Source organism: Solanum pennellii, chromosome 9, assembly GCF_001406875.1.
Source record: "Solanum pennellii chromosome 9, SPENNV200".
Lineage (NCBI taxonomy): Eukaryota > Viridiplantae > Streptophyta > Magnoliopsida > Solanales > Solanaceae > Solanum > Solanum pennellii.
In genome coordinates, this window is record NC_028645.1 from 51062498 (window position 1) to 51080618 (window position 18121).

At 34.8% G+C, this 18121-nt stretch overlaps 1 protein-coding gene and 1 long non-coding RNA gene across 4 annotated transcripts; both read right to left on the reverse strand.

The window, feature by feature from the left end:
- Nucleotides 1–6328: 6328 nt before the first annotated feature.
- LOC107029500 lies at nucleotides 6329–10575 on the reverse strand. 3 transcript variants are annotated; one of them, XR_001458014.2, is made up of 4 exons: nucleotides 10035–10574; nucleotides 6883–8264; nucleotides 6700–6761; nucleotides 6329–6547 (listed from the first exon to the last, which is right to left on the reverse strand). It is a non-coding gene; the product is annotated as an uncharacterized LOC107029500 (long non-coding RNA). The 3 variants fall into 3 exon arrangements; XR_001458012.2 differs by having other exon boundaries at nucleotides 6700–8264; nucleotides 10035–10575; XR_001458013.2 differs by having other exon boundaries at nucleotides 6329–6761; nucleotides 10035–10573.
- Nucleotides 10576–15305: 4730 nt separating this feature from the next.
- LOC107030190 lies at nucleotides 15306–16013 on the reverse strand. Its single transcript, XM_015231562.1, has 2 exons — nucleotides 15716–16013; nucleotides 15306–15595 (listed from the first exon to the last, which is right to left on the reverse strand). Exons 1-2 carry the CDS (start codon nucleotides 16011–16013, stop codon nucleotides 15306–15308), a joined length of 588 nt encoding a protein of 195 aa, XP_015087048.1.
- Between the last annotated feature and the right edge of the window lie 2108 nt (nucleotides 16014–18121).

The following is an 18121-nucleotide window of genomic DNA, read 5'->3' on the forward strand; positions in this document are numbered from 1 at the left end:
TCGGAAAAACATAGGAATGACTTGAATGTTTTTCTCTTTAATTCTTCTTGGAACTTAAGGTGCTACATCTAGTGACCTTACCACTCAAGAAATTATAAATCCTTGAAAAATTCTCACCCACTACGAAGAACTGTTCGAGTCTTAGTTCAAATTTTTTTTCTGGGGTCTTACATAACGACTAAATGTTTTCATCCATATGTCTCTCCTCGATAGCTAAGAAAGTAAAACTCCCCATGCTTCCTGCCTCTGGCTGAAGGAGTCTGCTACCACAATAGCCTTTCCCGAGTGATATAGAATAGAAATTCCATAGTCCTTCAGTAACTCCAACCACCTATAATGTCTCATATTAAGGTCCATCTGACTGAAAATATATTGGAGCCTTTGATGGTCGGTGAACACCTAGAAGTGATCTCCACACAAGTAGTGCCACAAAATAATCAACATAAAGATGACTACCGCTAACTCCAAGTCATAAGTATGGTAGTTATTTTGTGAATTTCCAGTTTCCTAGATGCATAAGAAATAATTCCACCCTATTGCATCAAAACAAAACCTAGGCTAACATTAATAGAATTAAAGTACATCATAAACCCTTAAAACCTTAGTCCTCAACAACTAGAGTCAGAATTGGCGATGAAGTCAACACGACCTTGAGTTTCAAAAATCTCATCTCACACTCATCAAATTACTGGAAGAAAACATTTTTCTAATTGAATCTAGTTAAATGTGCCGAAAAACCCTCCATGGACCATCTATCATAGCAATATAACCTGCCAAACGTATGAACTTAAGTAGGAGAAGCAGGTGTGGCCTAAATAAAAATTTCCACAATATTCGTTGGATCCACCAGAATGCCAACTTGGACACTACGTACCCCAAGAAGATACATACCCAAGCCAAAACTCATATTTAGTTAATTTGACGTACCACTGTTGATCTCTTAAGGTCTAAAATATACTACTCAGATATTGCTCTATATTGTCAGAGTAGGCCAAGATTCAATCAATTAAGTATACCAGAAATTAGTCCAAAAGTAGGTCTAGAACATATGGCTCATCAATTCCATAAACATTATTGGGGCTTATTCAACCGAAAAGATATTACTTAGAGCTCATAGAGGTAGTACCGATCCTAAAGGTAGTCTTAGGGATGTGCTCCACCTTTATCGTTAATTAGTGGTAGCTCGATCTCAATTCAATATTAGAGAACACCGGTTCATCATAATTCTCAAATGTCCTACTCCCTCTGTTTAAAAAAGAATGACCTAATTTCCTTTTTTAGTCTGTTGAAAAAGAATGACCTTCCTTGCTACCTACACTCTAACTTCAACATTCCACGAGGCATGATTAAGGCCACACGATTAAAAGGCATTTCAGTACATTTGACATACCTTTAATTTTAAACCACAAGATTAAACAATCTTCTTTCTTTTCTTCAACTCTGTTACAAGTCATACTAGACCATTCTTTTTAAACTAATGGAATATTTAAAACCAAATAAAAGGGATAGGATCATAGTCAATAATAAAAATGAAGAGTCAGTGTCGAATCCGACAAGGAATGATATATCCTAGAGAATGCAATGAAAATATTTGGTTATCAATTGTCACAATTAAGCTAATATTTTGAAGAATTCAAAAATAAACAATCAATTAGGGGTTCAGGGATTGGAAATCAATGTCACATAGAGGTAATTGTGTTGCTCTTTTGTGATGAATATTAATGAATAGGGTAAGTAATCTTCATTGATGGTAATCATCTTTTGATCTGAAAGCCTCTATGCATAAAGTCTCTTTTTTGGTATCATTTAATTGTAAATAAAAACCACCCAAAACATTTCTTTATCTTCCCTTATATACCGGAACTTGGTAAATCAATCTGATCCATAACCTATATTTTCTAGCAAGTAATAGACATCAAATTTAAATTTCTAGTATTGGACTAGTTACCCACTCCAATCAATCTTTTATTAGCATCGAACAAAGATCAAAAGTACTAATTAGGTTTGCAACCTTAACCTATAAATTATACACAAGCTAATTAGACCAAATTCATTCATGAATAGCAAAAAACACAGAGCAAAGGATAATACCAACCACATTAAGTCAATAATTAACCCCATAATTGAACCCCCTAGGTCTTGGGATTTTAGCCACCCATCACAAAAAAGTAAAGAGATAATACCTTCCATAAAAACAGACATGTAAAACTTGAAATTAAGAAATTACAAGCAAACCCGGTGTGGATTCCAATTAAATTTATCAATGTAAAGGACAAAAGTTGAAAACCCCATAAGCTAGAAAATTGTTCTTCAAAAGAGTAAAGATAAGAAGGAATAAGAAGAAGGTGAAAAAGAAGATGAAGAAGAAGGAGGACAAGAATAAAGAAGAGGAATATAAGGAGAAGATGAAAAAGGATACAAAGAAGAAGGAGGAGAAGGAGAAGAAGAAGGAGAAGGAAAAGAGAAGGAGAAGCAGAAGAAGAATGAGAAGCGGAAATTGGTGAAGTTGGAAAGTAGATTCAAATACTTTGATTGGATAGGTTATGGATCACGTTACTCTTTACATTCTAAGAGATATGGTCAATCGAAGATGACCAATAAGAATCTTACATCAAAACATTATAGATAAGGATACTTCAAGAACAATTATCAAGAAATCATAAATAACTTAAATCCTTAAATTTCGAGAACGAAATGAATAAATCATGATTGGAGTGTGAGTGAATTAATCCAACACTATGGAAACTTACATACCTCTTAGGTATCAAACCCATGGTAAAATCTGCAATAAAACTCAAGAACATTAACGAACGCCTTGATCGCTTCCTCTTTTCTCTTTTTTTCTTGAACTCTCAACTAAAACCTTATGGATACATTAGAATTACAAAACTGAACCAGATTAGACCCTTAAAAATTACAAAAAATAAATTAAATCTTGTTGGTTAAGGAAAATACATAAATTATACAAAATCTAATTAGACCAAACTATTTCATGAATAGCAAAAAACAAATTATAGGATAATACCAACTACATTAAGTCAATAACTAACCCCATAACTGCACCCCATATATCTTTGGATTTTAGCAACCCATAACAAAAAGTAAAGAGATTATACCTTCCATAAAAGCAGCCATTGAATACTTGAAATTAAGAAATTACAAGTAAGCCCACTATGGATTTAACTTCAATTGATCAATGTCAAGTATAAAAGTTTAAAAACCCTTCATCTAGAAAAGTGTTCTTCAAAATGGTAAAGTGTTCTCTCTCTTAAAGTTTCTATTTAGATTTCTCCTCTACTTAATTTCATTTCATTATATCCATCTCTCTCCTTTGGTATATTTATAATTACCAAAAATTAGGCCAAAAACCCAATAAGTGACTCAATCGATGACATTAGTCGGGCTTGCTGAGATTGCCCGGTGAATCTTTTGTTCCTCTTAAGCTCATTTTTCGCTCATGATTCATAAGTTTGAACCGTTAGTCGGTAAACGCGTTTGAGTTATACTTTCACATGAAGCAAATCATCGAGCACTAACTTAATTTGTCTTTCGATCATTCAATCTTTCCTTTTGCACTGTTATTTTAGGCAATATTTGCAAGACCATATTTTATCATTCGGTGAATCGATTTTTTACACCTTTTATTCAAAGGAAGAAAATTTTATTTTTTTCAATAACTCTGGTTCCATCATAGACTAAACAACCAATGGTCTGTAAATCAAACAACGGACCATAGTTGGGGTCGTGTTTAGCCTGTCTACAATATCAGGTTCCAGTACTTTTTCAATGGTTCACCAGGATGGCTCGATGTCCAATGCAAAACCTATAGGTTGATTTTTTTGGTGATTTCAAACTTAGAGAAATTTTACACTAAAAATTGAGATCCATGACTAGGCATGTACGACCCATAGGTGGACCCACTAACTGCACATGGGTTAATACATGGGAGTGATCCAAAAATCTTGGTTATTGAACCGATAACTCACCAACCATTACAACCTGTAGTCTAACCAATGCATTGTAAGTTGGATCATCATCAAGAGTCAGTAGTTATATTTATGAGGGCTTTTGGGTTTTTTCCTCATAATTCTAGCCTAATACAATGTAGTTTTATTCCCTATAGAAACCATATATAAACATTTTTAAATCCAAAGTCTTTCAAATCAATTCATCTCTCAAATACTCAAAAGAAGAACTAGTCATCCCCTCAAAAAGTTCTCCCTCTAGAAGAAGAAGAATGATGAGGAGAAGGAAAAGGAGAACGAGGTGGAGAAGGAGAAGGAGAAGAAGAAAATGGAGAAGGAGAAGTAGGAGGAGGAAAATAAAGAGGAAAGGAAGAAGGAGAAGGATAAAAAGTAAAACACTGAGAAGGAGGAAAAGAAGAAAGAGAAGAACAAGGAGGAGAACAAAAAGTAGGAGAAGAAGCAATAGAAAGAAGGTGAAAAAGGATATGAAGAAGGAGGAGAAAAAGAAGGAGGAGGAAGAGAAGGAGAAGGTGAAAAAGGAGATGAATAAGAAGGAGGAAAAGAAGAAAAAGTAAGAAGAATAAAAAGTAAAAGGAGAAGGAGAAGGAGAAAAGAAGGAAAGAAGAGAAGGAGAAGGAGAAGGAGAAGGAGAAAAGAAGGAAAGAAGAGAAGTAGAAGGAGAAGTAGAAGAAGAATGAGAAGCAGAAATTAGTGAAGTTGGAAAGTAGATTCAAATACCTTTGATTGGATAGGTTATGGATCACATTACTCTTTATATTCTAAGAGATATGGTCATTTGAAGTTGACCCAATTAGAATCTTACATCAAAACATTATCAATAAGGAAAATTTAAGAACACTTACCAAGAACTCATAAAAAACTTAAATCCTTAAATTCCAAGAACGAAATTACGATGAATATATCATGATCGGCTTGTGGGTGAATGAATCCAACACTATGGAAACTTACGTACCACTTAGGGATCAAAACCATGGCGAAAATCCGCAATAAAACTCACGAACCTCAACGAATGACATGATCCCTTCCTCTTTTCTTCTCCTTTCTCTTCTTTTTTCTTCTTGAACTCTCAATTAAAATTGTAGAAATATATTAGAATTACAAAACTTAATCATATTAGACCCTTAAAAAATTACTAAATATGAACTAAATCTTATTGGGTAAGGAAAAGACCAACATAACCCTCACAGTTTTTGGTAACTTTTCTTAACTGGACATCTTAACTTTAAAAGGAAATATCTCATTCATCCATACTCAAAACTCTTAAACGCAATGGCGTTGAAAGATGATTCAAATTTCTTTCATTATATGTCTTTTAGTCCACCTAAATCATCATTTACAGAGAATTATAGTCATTTGAAGTTGACCCAAACTCATAACTTAAGCATAACTTACAAAATTTTAGATTTTGCTAGTTCCAAATTATTTATTTTTGCAACTCAAAAAGATAAATTTAGTGACCTTAACACTTAGAAAATTTCAATTCCATGGTAAATCTCACACATTACGAAGAACAGTTCGAGTCTTAGTTCAAATTTTTGTTTGGGTGTTACAAGCAGGTATGATAAAAATATTTTTCCTTTACATTCAAAGAGATCACTGAATCTGGTCATTATGTACACCTGGCCTATGCTCATTGATAATTGGATAGTTCCCTCTTCTCTGTGCTTATGGGGTCCTTGTCGCGTTTACGTGGCTCTAGTTATTTACTTTTAGAATTTTTGGAGCCTTCATTGCATTTTCAAAGGGTTAATTATTGTTCCTCCATGTTTGCTGCCCCTCTAACCGCATTCGCAAAGAAGGATTTTTGACTAGTCTTTATTTATAGATCAACTTTGATCAACAAGGAATTAGCACTACAACATTTTATGCCTTCAACCACACTAGAAAAGTGTGGCCTAAACTATCAAAAAGTGTAGCCTTCGATTAAAGGCCACATTTTTCGACTTTAGGCTACACTTTTATGGGGGTTGCATAAAGCAGCGTTACCTTAGACTTTAGGCCACGCTTTCCAAGTGTGGTCATATCAGCTACACTTGAAAAGTGTGGCCAAAAAAGTGATAAGGCCACACTTTGCATTACCTCTTATAGCAACATTTCTATCTCCTACAACTACACTTTTAAGCGTAGCCTTTGCTTCTTTATTGGCAAGACTTCTAAAGCATGGCGTTTCCTAGCTTATCAATAACAACAGTTTGAAGTGTAGTCTTTGCCAATATACATATGAAAATATCCAATTAATAAGCTACACAATTAGCGTCCCTTGGACAACACCTTTGAAGGGTTGCAATGTTATTTCAATAAAAATATTTAGATGCCAAAAGTTTGTAATTGAAACATGAGAATATTGTTTCACATTAAATATGCATTAAATTAACTATACAGATCTGCAATAAACATTAAATAAAAAACAATTTGTCTTGTACTAGACATACCTATAAAGCAATAATTTATGTACTACCAATAAATTTCACAAAACCAAGTATAATATATTAAAACTTCTACAATAGTCAAAAGATCTTCATCATCTACCTTAATCAATCGAATGAATTGCCAACACTTTCCTACACATTCAAAATAAAATTAAAACTTAGAAATAAATCACGATCAACAAATCAAACATTAGAAGGAAACCATGTTCATTGTTTTCATCTTCTGTATCGTCGTCATTATAAAAATGACTTTGTTAAAGAGGTTGATAAGTTAAAGCACTCACCCGCCTTTGAGTTGAGCCCTTATGCTCGAGGATCATTTCTCATATGTTTTCTGAAGGAACAACTAACATTACAACAATCAGTTTGTTATTTTCTTTCGCTAATAAATCAAGTTTCAGTTAAAGAGAACATGAAGAGGGCGGAGCGAGCAACCAAGCAGACTTAATATAGAGTAAATTGGTTACCTGCTTATGGTAGCTGCAATATGTTCCACGCACCCTGCAAATGTTCTCAATCCATATGTTTTATAACGAGTACAACAACAAAAATGAGTTTCCATAGCAAGGAGAAACGTGAAAGCATTTTAAGTATTTTTCTGACATGCGTACGAGCAGTCTCTATATGTAAGCTACCTGTGATAATGCCTTCAGAAAAACAAATATGATCATAAACCAATAAAGGATCATATATAGCAATTGCATACTGGCATTTTCATCCAAGTAATCTAAACCAAATGATTGTAAATACTACTAGATACACAATATGCAAATGGAAGCAAGGACTCCAACAATTCATATCAAATAATGTTTGCATCTTTTTTGGTGGAATCTTTTAAACACAGGACCTCACATTTCACCAATCAGTAAGTTACTAGTTAAAAGTCATAGGCATACTAGCTCAAAGAGCCATTTCTACTTGCAACGCACCAAGCTCATGTTCTTCACCTGTACAGTTCTAAAGAATGGGCCAAGTAGGCTGCTTCCCTGCAGGAACATGATCTGGAGCAGCAGGAACAGTAGCTACTGATTGAAGTAGCTACTCTTCTAATTCTTCAAGTTCTGCCTCCAATTCATCCTGCAACAATAACATGCCAAAACTGACATTCATTTTGACGGTGCAACACATTATTGAATCAGTATGATGGTATAATTGCTTCAGAACATCATCACCAGTAGCTTGAGAATTCACCTGTAGCATTTCTCCACCAGTATGATTTCTGAAATACATTAAATCAATAAAACCAGGTACAGAAACTAGGGAAAATGTTAAAAGTGTTCCATGAGTACATCAAGTTGCGAGTTAAGGGATGGGTTGTTCCACATTTCTTAATAGAAGGGTGCAAATGAATCAGATTGGCTTCAGTTTTGAAAATAAATGGATAACCTTTCATTCATACTATGCTACACACACGAAAATATTTATCGGCATACATTAGGAATCACAAGTTCACAAATTGGTGGTACAAAACTCAGATAACTATGAATTACTGTTGCAAAGAACATAGAAGTTAAAAACCCATACTTATAGTTACTGCAAATTCATCCCCCAAAGTGACAGTTTACAGTGAGCCAGAGAAAGATTTTGGTGTCAACTGCGAGCAGAGTTGAGAGGGTGCAATAGCTATAGCAACTTCTGAACAGAGCCGACAACGCTTCATACATATTTACGAGCCATAGCAGCAATATTTTCTCGATAGTTATTCTAAAAAATAAACTGGAATGCAATTGTCAAGACTGAACGATGGTTGTAACATCTTCCTTCAACTTCACTAGGTGGTCGTGTCCCACTAGTTCTAGTTTCAAGAGTTGGAAGCTAAATCTGAAGTCTGAGCAGCACTAGGAGAATCCTGCATCATAAGTAGTAGCAGTACTAAACTGTAAGAATAAAGTAAGAAATTAATCCACATATCCATAACAGTATTCGAATGCCAGGTGACTTCTAAAACAAAAAAGTGCACCTTAATATGCTAATAAACTTTTCAATGCACCATAAATAATCTATAATTATCAAAAAGATGAAAGGCAGAAAAAGTTTGTGTCTAAAAAGCTTGAAGTTTCGACCTTTAGTGCGACTCAAATTCACTACAAGCCCATGGTTCCTGATCAACCAATCTGGAAATCCAATGCAAATTGAGAATTCACTTTCTCATCTTGTTGGGATCAGATTAGAGAGAAAAGAAACCAAAGTTTCTGCTATCACAACCTGTCAACTGTTTCTACTGCTATAAATAGTAAACTTATCCCTTCACACAACAAAACAATCATATACTGTTCAAACTAAACGCACAAATAGAAAACCACTTGTTGTTCCTACCAACTGTAATGAGAAACGGACTGAAGGCCCTCCAAGAACCATAGCTTGACTTGGCTGTGACCTAGTGAAACCGAGCTTTCTTTCTCTGAGATTAGTAGGCAAAACCTAATTCACTCTATGTGTTACTATTTATCTTTTTCTACAACTTTGAAGAATTGTTAGATGCCATACAACAATGAAAAACAGAAGGCATATAATTATTATGGACAAGACATCTGCCAATGAAAATATACTAAACCAAAACCATGCGCGTGTTCGGTAAATTTAAGCCACATTGCGTATCAAGTCACCATCGAATACCATCCAAATATCAGATGAGCTTTTAGGGTTACCACACGCTCATTTGTTGATTTAACTCATTCAACTAACATAATTTTAGCTCAACCTGTTCATTTGGTAGCCCTTATAGTAAGTTGTAATATAAAACTGATTAAAAAGATAGTAAACCTTTCAAGATAACAATATTGAATAGAGCAGAGCAACAGAACATGTTCTCCAACTATATTAAACAGGTGCACACTATCTCTCTAAGTCTCTTGAAAACTAAATAAACCTTGCTATCACATAAATAAGAATTGCGAAAAGAGAATATAACTGATCTTTTAGAGTTTTGAACAACTCATTAACCTGAATACTACACAATGAAAGCAAAAACTCGAGAAACACCAGAATGCCATAATCTCAACCCCTAAATAAATTGATGAAAGAAGTTCAAAGAATGTCCTGTAGTACTAACTATTGACTGTTCTAAAAAATGTCCTAAAGTACTAACAATTTTAACATTTTTTAATATGGGCTAGCCACATTTTGGCTGCTCTATGCTTCGTGACAAAGATCCTCAAGGAAGGTTCATAACAAGAAAAAATCAAACTCTATTAAACTACATAGAAACGAGAAGACCTAGATTAAAACTATCGATTCTTAATTTAAGTTCCAATTCTGCAAATGTATAAACTAATGAAAGAAAAATTGACAAAGCTCCCCCAGGAAGGTTCATAAGAAAAAAAAAAAACTTTATTACACTATATAGATATGACAAAACCTCGAATTAAAACTGCTGGTTCTTAATTTAAGTTTCAATCCTACAAATAGAAACTAGTTGAAACAGAAATTACTGAAAAATCATATAAAAATTTGTCAAAACATATCAAAAATTTGGAAGAAAATTAACTCGAAATTTAAATTCTCCAAAGAAATTCACAAAGAGAACAACTCCTCTTCCACACACGCATTACGACAAAAGGTTGTGGAAAAGCAAAACATTCAGAAATTGCCAAAATTTGAGGGAAAATCGAAACCCTACCTGAAGCAGTTTCAATGAAGCCAGATGTTCTTCCTTCGAAGCAAAGTATTATGGGTAACCCACTTCTCGAAAACATGACGAAAAATTTAAATCCTAACAACAACAGCCGCAACCTAATTTACTCTAATCTTTGGAAGTAGATTCGAATTTCTCATAGGTAGGGATAGAGTTCAAATCAACAAATTAAAATAAATGGGTCACTGGTGGAACCATAGATGCATAGCTGTCATAGTAAAAATTATCTTGGAAAGGATTAAAAAGAATCCCCATTTGTGAAGTAACGATGTTGTTCTGAAATTGCAGCACCGGTTGCAAAATTTTAGACTATAGAGACGATGGATGAGTATATGAAGGAACGAGAGAGATATGGCAAGTTCTTGTACAGCTATCCCATGGAGATTCCACCGCTAATGAAAAACAAACGTATTTAATGTCTCCAATATTTCAGATTTAGGGCAACTAGAATCTCTTTTAGAAAGTTGGAGAGCTTTTATTATTGTTTATCAATTTTTTTTGGTCAAATAAAATTGGGAGGGAGAGTTAAATTTGTTGGAGGGAGAAAAATATTTTTGTGAAAATTACAAGGCTACACTTGGCAAGTGTTGTTTTTATAATTATAAAAATAGATCACTTTAAAAGTGTAGTCATTTAGATAAACAAGTGTGGTTAATAATATTATGATATGACAACACTTATACAGTGTAGTCTATACTACTAAAGAGCACATTTTATAAGTGTTGCCAATATTATCGTGGCCAAAAGCTAAAAGCTAAGGCTACACTTTAAAAGTGTAGCCTTAAAAGATTTAGGCAACACTTTACAAGCGTTGTCTTGACTTAGAGTTGCTTTAGGCCTAAAATGGTGTAGTGTAGGATTTTCCTTTGGTGCATTATTATCTGATATATTTCTTATTTGGGTTATTTGAAGTCCACAATGTTTAGAAAGTGTATGGCTACGTGGGTGTGTTATTGGGAAGTATCAAAGACTCTTCATTTGTGGTATTTTCTTATATTTTAGAACTGGCTTAGGTTGTATGTTGTTCTTTAAATAGTTAAGTGTAGTATGGTGTTTGTTTCCATGTTCCGAGCTCCAAAATGTGTTCCATTTTGGAACACAAGCGTAAGGAGTTATTTAGTACCTTTTGTCAGTTTTTTTTTAAAAAAATCCTAGGAGCAGGTGTCACTTCCCGACCCTACACCATGAACATGGCCAACACCCAATGACCATTGATGGTCTTGAGAAAACCCTTGACATGACTTACTTAACGTAGTAGAAGACTTAAACCATTAATACAAGGATTAAGATGCTGACCAACTCAACTGTCTCGAACTGAAAATCAAAATTTTTTAAAAATAAACATTTACCTTAATCAAAATGGCAACTCAAATAAGAAAATAAGTTAATAGAAAAATTATGACAAAGAACTAATATTTGACTGACTATCTATGAAGCCTCTAATAACTCAGTGGATGTTGGTACAGACCCCACAACATCCTAATGAACTAAATGATAAAACAACAAAAATGGATCCTTCAGAAAGCAAAGAGGCTCACCAACTAATTCTGAACTGCTCACTGGATCAACGTGCGCTAGAATGTCGATCGTAATTACCTCCATCTGCATCACGATACGATGCAGACCAACTATAACACAACATTGAATGTACGAATATACAAGTTGGAATGTTAAAAACAACTTAAGCTTGATAAGAATAAGATGAACTTACCTTGGCTTTGCTCAACTCATGAATACTCAACTAAACTCATTTCAATACTAAGCAATTTAAAAGAAAGTACAAAATAAAGATAAGTTGTTTAAACCATGATGTAAACTTTGTGTGTATATAAAGATACAAAATAACAGTGATATGTATGTAAAAATACAAAATAAACTGATGTAAATTCTTAGTCATACTAAAAGACATTTCATGCTTCCTCTCGAAGTCTGCTTGTACAATGCATGAATGAAGTCGAATACCCCAATTCATAATTAGACGAACCCCTTGAGGAACCATGCAATTGGTACTGTGAGAGTTTCTCTAACAGAAAACCGTCACTTAATAGTTATAGTGATGATTCAGCATTTTACCTCACGCTTCAAAGGACCATCCTATACCTTGCCATCGGTATAGGACCTTACTTAACTTATTGGATCCACTAGCTTAACTTACGTAATCATCTAAAAAGTATGACCCGTTAATACCCATGATGGCTACATGGTTACATGGAGACTTGAGCTAATATGAACTCTCATCCCCACATCGCTGCTCTATCATTCTCTTAAAAATGTATTTTAGCTCATGCTTTTAAAATAACTTCCTTTCTTTGGGTTGATATAATTGTTCAACACTTAGCTTTAAAAAACAGTATGGAATCATGTTCCCTTTTCTTGTTAAAAACTCTTTTAGAGATAATAGTTCCTTCTTAACTTAAATGTGAAAACATTTATAAATTTTCTAAGTAATTACTTAGTTCCCTTATATCTTTTGAGATATAAACTCAACTCTTTAATGTTTACTCATCTTGAAACTTGATCCTAAAAGCAAAGTTAACATGTTTGTTAAAGACTCTTGGAAACTTTAAATACTTGCTTTGACTTGCTTCTTAACTTCTTTGATTTGACTGTTAACTTCTTTAACTTTGATCTTAACTTTCCTTGATTTGGATTATGGATTCAAGTTTCATGATCTAATGTTTATGGATGATTTCATGATGTTTAGACGTACCTTATAGTGTTGGAATCAAATAGGAAATATGGGTTCATCACGTAGGAACTAGTACGAAAAGATGGGGAATGAATGGGGTGAACTGGCGTCATTGGCGCATTGAGAGATGTCGGGTGCCAGGCGCAAAACTTCATAAGCCAAGTTGGGGCGCTCTGAATGTCTCCCCTCCCTAAAGCCCTACAGATAGAGACTATCATGTGGGTCTATGAGTGGCGCGGCGCCAGAGCCCTACAGACGTTCGTTTCGACTTTTCTCCTCTATTTTTCATCTCTAAACCTTCTAAACTTCCATGGATCTTTCCCCAAAAACTTAGGATCACTAATACCGTCAATACCCAATAGATTAGACTCAAAAAAAAGCCCAGAAACACAAATTAAACCAACACTAGGCATGTAACAACTCAACCAATAATAACTCAACAATATTTCTCAAGAACTTCGGTTTTCATCAGTCAATCTACTCTATATAACTGAAATGAACAAGTTAGTGTTTGAATGAACTAACCCAACACAAAAATATCTCACATACCGTTTTAGGGATTATCCCCAACGAATTCAACAAGCCAATCTTCGACGATCTTGAACGTTCTTGCTTCCTCTTCTCCTTTCTCCTCTTTTCTCCTCTTCTTTCCCTTCCCTCAAAACCCTAACTAGTTTTCTGAAAGTGTGAATTGAAAAAGATGAGTTAAGACCCCAATTTACTACCCAAAACGAACTTAAAAGATTGAGTAAGGAAAATACAACTTTGCCCTTCCCAAATCCGGATTGGACTATCCTTTATCCAACAACTTAACTTCCAAAAGGCATAACTCACTCATATGAAATCTAAATTACGCAAACTCGACGACGTTGGAAATATCTCTCCAAAAGATTTCCTACCATATTAAGAACTACCTCTAACTCGACCTGAGATAGATGTTATGGCCGTTTGAACTTGACCAAAAACTAACTTTTCCACAACTTAAGAAAAAATTTTAGATTTTAAATCATTCCAAACGTGACTATTTCAACTTCTAATTTTCTTCCTAGCTATCTCAATTTGCGAGATGTTAAAGTATCCCCCCTTGGGAACATTCATCCTCGAATGAGATTACTTGTTACTAGGCTTATGATGTAACATCTTACGTTCAGCTAATACACCCAATAGCAAAATATAAACAAAACATGCCAACTTAATAACAATGCCAAGAAAAGGATTAGTACCTTAATTTGGAACTTCTTTGGATTAGAAGTATCCCCCCTTTGGAACATTCATCCTCGAATAAGATTACTTGTTACTAGGCTTATGATGTAACATCTTACGTTCAGCTAATACACCCAATAGCAAAATATAAACAAAACATCCCAACTTAATAACAATGCCAAGAAAAGGATTAGTACTTTAATTTGGAACTTCATTGGATTAGAAGAGATGTGAGTATCTCTTCTTCCTATCCTCAGACAAGGTCTTGGTCTTTCTTGACTTTTACTTCAAACACTAATGATGATTCATACCCATTCACCACCACTACTCTTACTTCTATATAATTCATTAATCAGACTTTTAATCGTGCAAGTCTATGCACCTCCTTTGGTAACTCTTCCTTATCTTCCTCAAAATGGGCAGTACTACCCATAAACAACGTTCTTTTCTTGATATTAAGCTCTTTCTAACTAAGAACATGACGAATAATCTTGGGATCAGTGAAAACGTCTCCATGAACACTATTAAGATAATGATGTCATCTTTTGAAGCAAATACTACAACCACCAACTCTAAGTCATGGGTTGAATAATTTTTCTCATGAACCTTTAAATTTTTTGAAGAATAAGATATAACTTTGCCATTCTATATTAACATAAAACCCAAACAAACTCTAGATGCATCACAATACACCAAAAAGACTAGAGTACTTTCCGGTAAATTCAAAAATGGGCAGTAGTCAACTTCTTTTTCAATTCCTAAAAGCTTTTCTCACAAGCTTTAAACTATTGAAACTTAACTGTCTCCTAAGTTAATTTAGTCAAATAAAACCCTTCTCTTGAAACTTCAATTGCTCTTTCAATTCTACTAGTGTCATTCTATATGGTGGAATAGAGATAGGACGAGTATCTGGGATGATGTCTATGCCAATGTCTATTTCTCTCTCGGGAGGGACTCTAGGTTGATCATCAGGAAAGACTTCTAGAAAGTCTTTACTAGTGAAACTGAAACTGACTGAATAGGAGGTATCTCGGCACTTGAGTCATTACGGACTAAGTGATAGACACGACCCTTTGAGACTAACTTCTTTGCCTTAAGGTATCAAATGGAACGACCCATGGGCACTGCTGAAAAGCTTTTCCACTCTGTAACTGGTTCACAGGAAACTGAAACTTAACTACTCAAGTGCTGAAATCTATTGATGCATAATAGGCATGAGTAAGTCCATACTAAGAATGACAACATATTGTACCATATCTAACTCAATTAAGTCATCCATGCTACTCTTGTGATTGACGGGAAATTGTACAATCACGATAGAATTTTTCTGCTAGAATAGAATCACCAATAGGTGTAGAAACACATTATGGTTCACTATGTTGCCCCACAATAACATAAAAATTCATAGCAACATATGAAGTTACATAAGATAAACTCGCCCCTGGGTCTAGCAAAGCATAAACAGTAAAGTCAAAGACTTGAATCATACCAGTGACGACATCTGGTGAATCCTCTTGCTCCTGGATTTTTGATAACATACAAGCGGTTTGTTCCTCCGCCAGTACCATTTCCTTGCATGTTCTTTGGACACTCTTGTATGAAATGCCAGTCTCAACACACTTGAAACAACCACTAGAGACCTTACGAAAAATACCTAGGTGGGTTCTACCACACCTAGAGCATGTATGAGCCCAGTTACCTCTTTGCGTCTCACTACCTTGAGACATGGTGCGTCAAGATTTAAAGGGTTGTTAACTCCGACCGTTATGCTCACCTTTGTTTCTAAGTGCAAGGGAACTAGAAGATTGTGGAGTAGGTCCCTTTAGTTTTTGTTGGAAGGAAGAATTCATACTACTCTTTTGCTCCCTGAACTTGGTACCTGATATCTTAGGCCTCTTATTCTTAAACCATTCTCTATCCTTCAGCTTATCCTCCTCAACTTGTTGTACATGGATCATTATCCTTACTATGTCCATATCCCCTATAAACATTGTTGCCTTTCCTTCCTTGCTTGGCTGACGAGACAATCCAACAACAAGTAAATTAATCTTGCTTCTCATCTTAACAACCATCTCCGGAGCATAGCCGAAAAGTTGTGTAGACTTTAAATTGTACTCATTAACACTCATAGACTTCGAATTAAGGGTTAGAATTTCTCTAATCTTTGCCTCTCGCTACACACGTGGAATAAAACATCCCATGAGAACAGTTTCAAACACAACCCAAATCACTATTGGCGCATCCTCAACCCTATTCCTTTTCCATTGGTCGAACCAAACTCTAGCGATGCACTTTAGTTGGTGTGCCGTTAGTTCCACCCTCTACGCATCAACAACATGTAATATTTCAAAAAAAATTGAACTACATCAACAAATTTCTCTGGATCTTATATGACACTTGAACCTGTAAAGCTTGGTGGATTCATCCCTAAAAACTCATGAATCCTTGAGGTATCAACCACTTCATGTCGGTTACTTCCCTGTCCAACTTGATGAGTCGCAACTTTATTTAACATCTAAATAGTGTCATGGAAATCAATACACATAACTTTTCCTTGAGGTTTCACTTCAGGTGCATTTGGCAACTCTTGTTCCTCAACAATCCTCCTATCTAGACGACCACTGACTGCTCTTTGTGGAGGTATGATTCTCTGAAAACACGTGGAGGCACGAATTTGAAGGAAGCTTTTTACAATAAACTCTAACGCACTAAAGGAATATGTAAGAAGTGAGGAATTCCTAAATGTTTTGGCCTCGTAATCATAGATGTGGCGCGCTTCACACCGATGACTAAGACTCTACAGATATGGATTCATAGACTCCCTAGGACTCTTGAACTCTATGTTCTGATACCAAGTTATTCATGCCCCGAGCCTACACCCTGGACGTTGCCGGCACCCAATGACCATTACTGGTCTTGACCGAACCCTTGGCCTGATTTACATAACTCAGCGGAACACTTAAAACATTAATACATGGAATGATGCTGACTAATTCAACTGTCTAAACTGAAATAAAAATGTTTTGAAAATAAACATTTACCTTATCCAAAATGGCAATTCAAATCTGAAAATAAGTTAATAACAAAATTATGTCAAAAGAACTATCATTTAACTGACTATCTATGAAGCCTCTAATAACTTACATTGATCTTGAGACAGACCCCACACCATCCTAATGAACTAAAATAGGAAGGAATGAAATTTGAGTGTCCAGAAATCAAGAAGGCTCTCCAACTGACTCTGAACTGCTCATTGGATCAACGGTGCTCTGGATTGTCGATCCTAGTTACATGCGTCTGCATCATGATACGGTGCAGGCCAAATGGAATCAGTAAATTGAATGTATGAGTATGCGAGTTGGAATGCTAAAGAACAACATAACCTTGATAAGAATAAGATGAACTTACCTTGGATCTGGTAAACTCATGATTACTCAACTAAACAAATTTCAGTATTAAGCAATTTAAAATCAAGTGCATAATAAAGATAAGTTGTTTAAAACCATAATATAAACTCTATGTGCATAAAAAGATACAAAATAACAGTGAGATGTATGTAAAAATACAAAATAAACTGATTTAAATTCTTAGTCATAACAAAAGACATATCATGCTTCCTCTCAAAGTCTACTTGTGCAATGCATGAATGAAGTCTCCATACCTATTCATACTAAGCAGAACCCCTTGAGGAACCATGCAATTACTACTGTGGGAGTTTCTATAACCAACAACCATCACTTAATAGTTGTACTGATGATTCAGCGTTTTATCTCACACGCCAAAGGATCATCCTATACCTTGCCATCGGTATATGACCTTTCATAACTTAGTGGATTCTCTATCTTAACTTACATGATCAACTAAAAAGTATAACCCCTTAAGACCCATGATTGATACATGGTCTACATTGAGACTTGAGTGAATATGAACTTTCATCCCCACATTGGTGCTCAATACCACTCCAAAAATAATGCTTTAGCTCATGCTTTTAAAATAACTTCCTTTCTTCTGGTTGAGATAATTGCTCAACACTTATCTTTAAAAGAAAATATCTCTTGGAAACAATTTTCCCTTTTCTTATTCAAAACTCTTTGGGGATATCATAATTCTCTCTTAACTTTAATGTGAAAACGTTGATAAATTTTCTAGGGAATTACTTAGTTCCCTTATATCTTTTGAG

Bases quoted from the DNA above. Each gene is read 5' to 3' on its own strand.
- LOC107030190 (XM_015231562.1), bottom strand. From the start codon at position 16,013: ATGGTTGTTAAGATGAGAAGCAAGATTAATTTACTTGTTGTTGGATTG. The intron at 15,596-15,715 runs GTGAGCATAACG...GAACCCACCTAG, and splicing joins CCTTGCACTTAGAAACAAAG to GTATTTTTCGTAAGGTCTCT.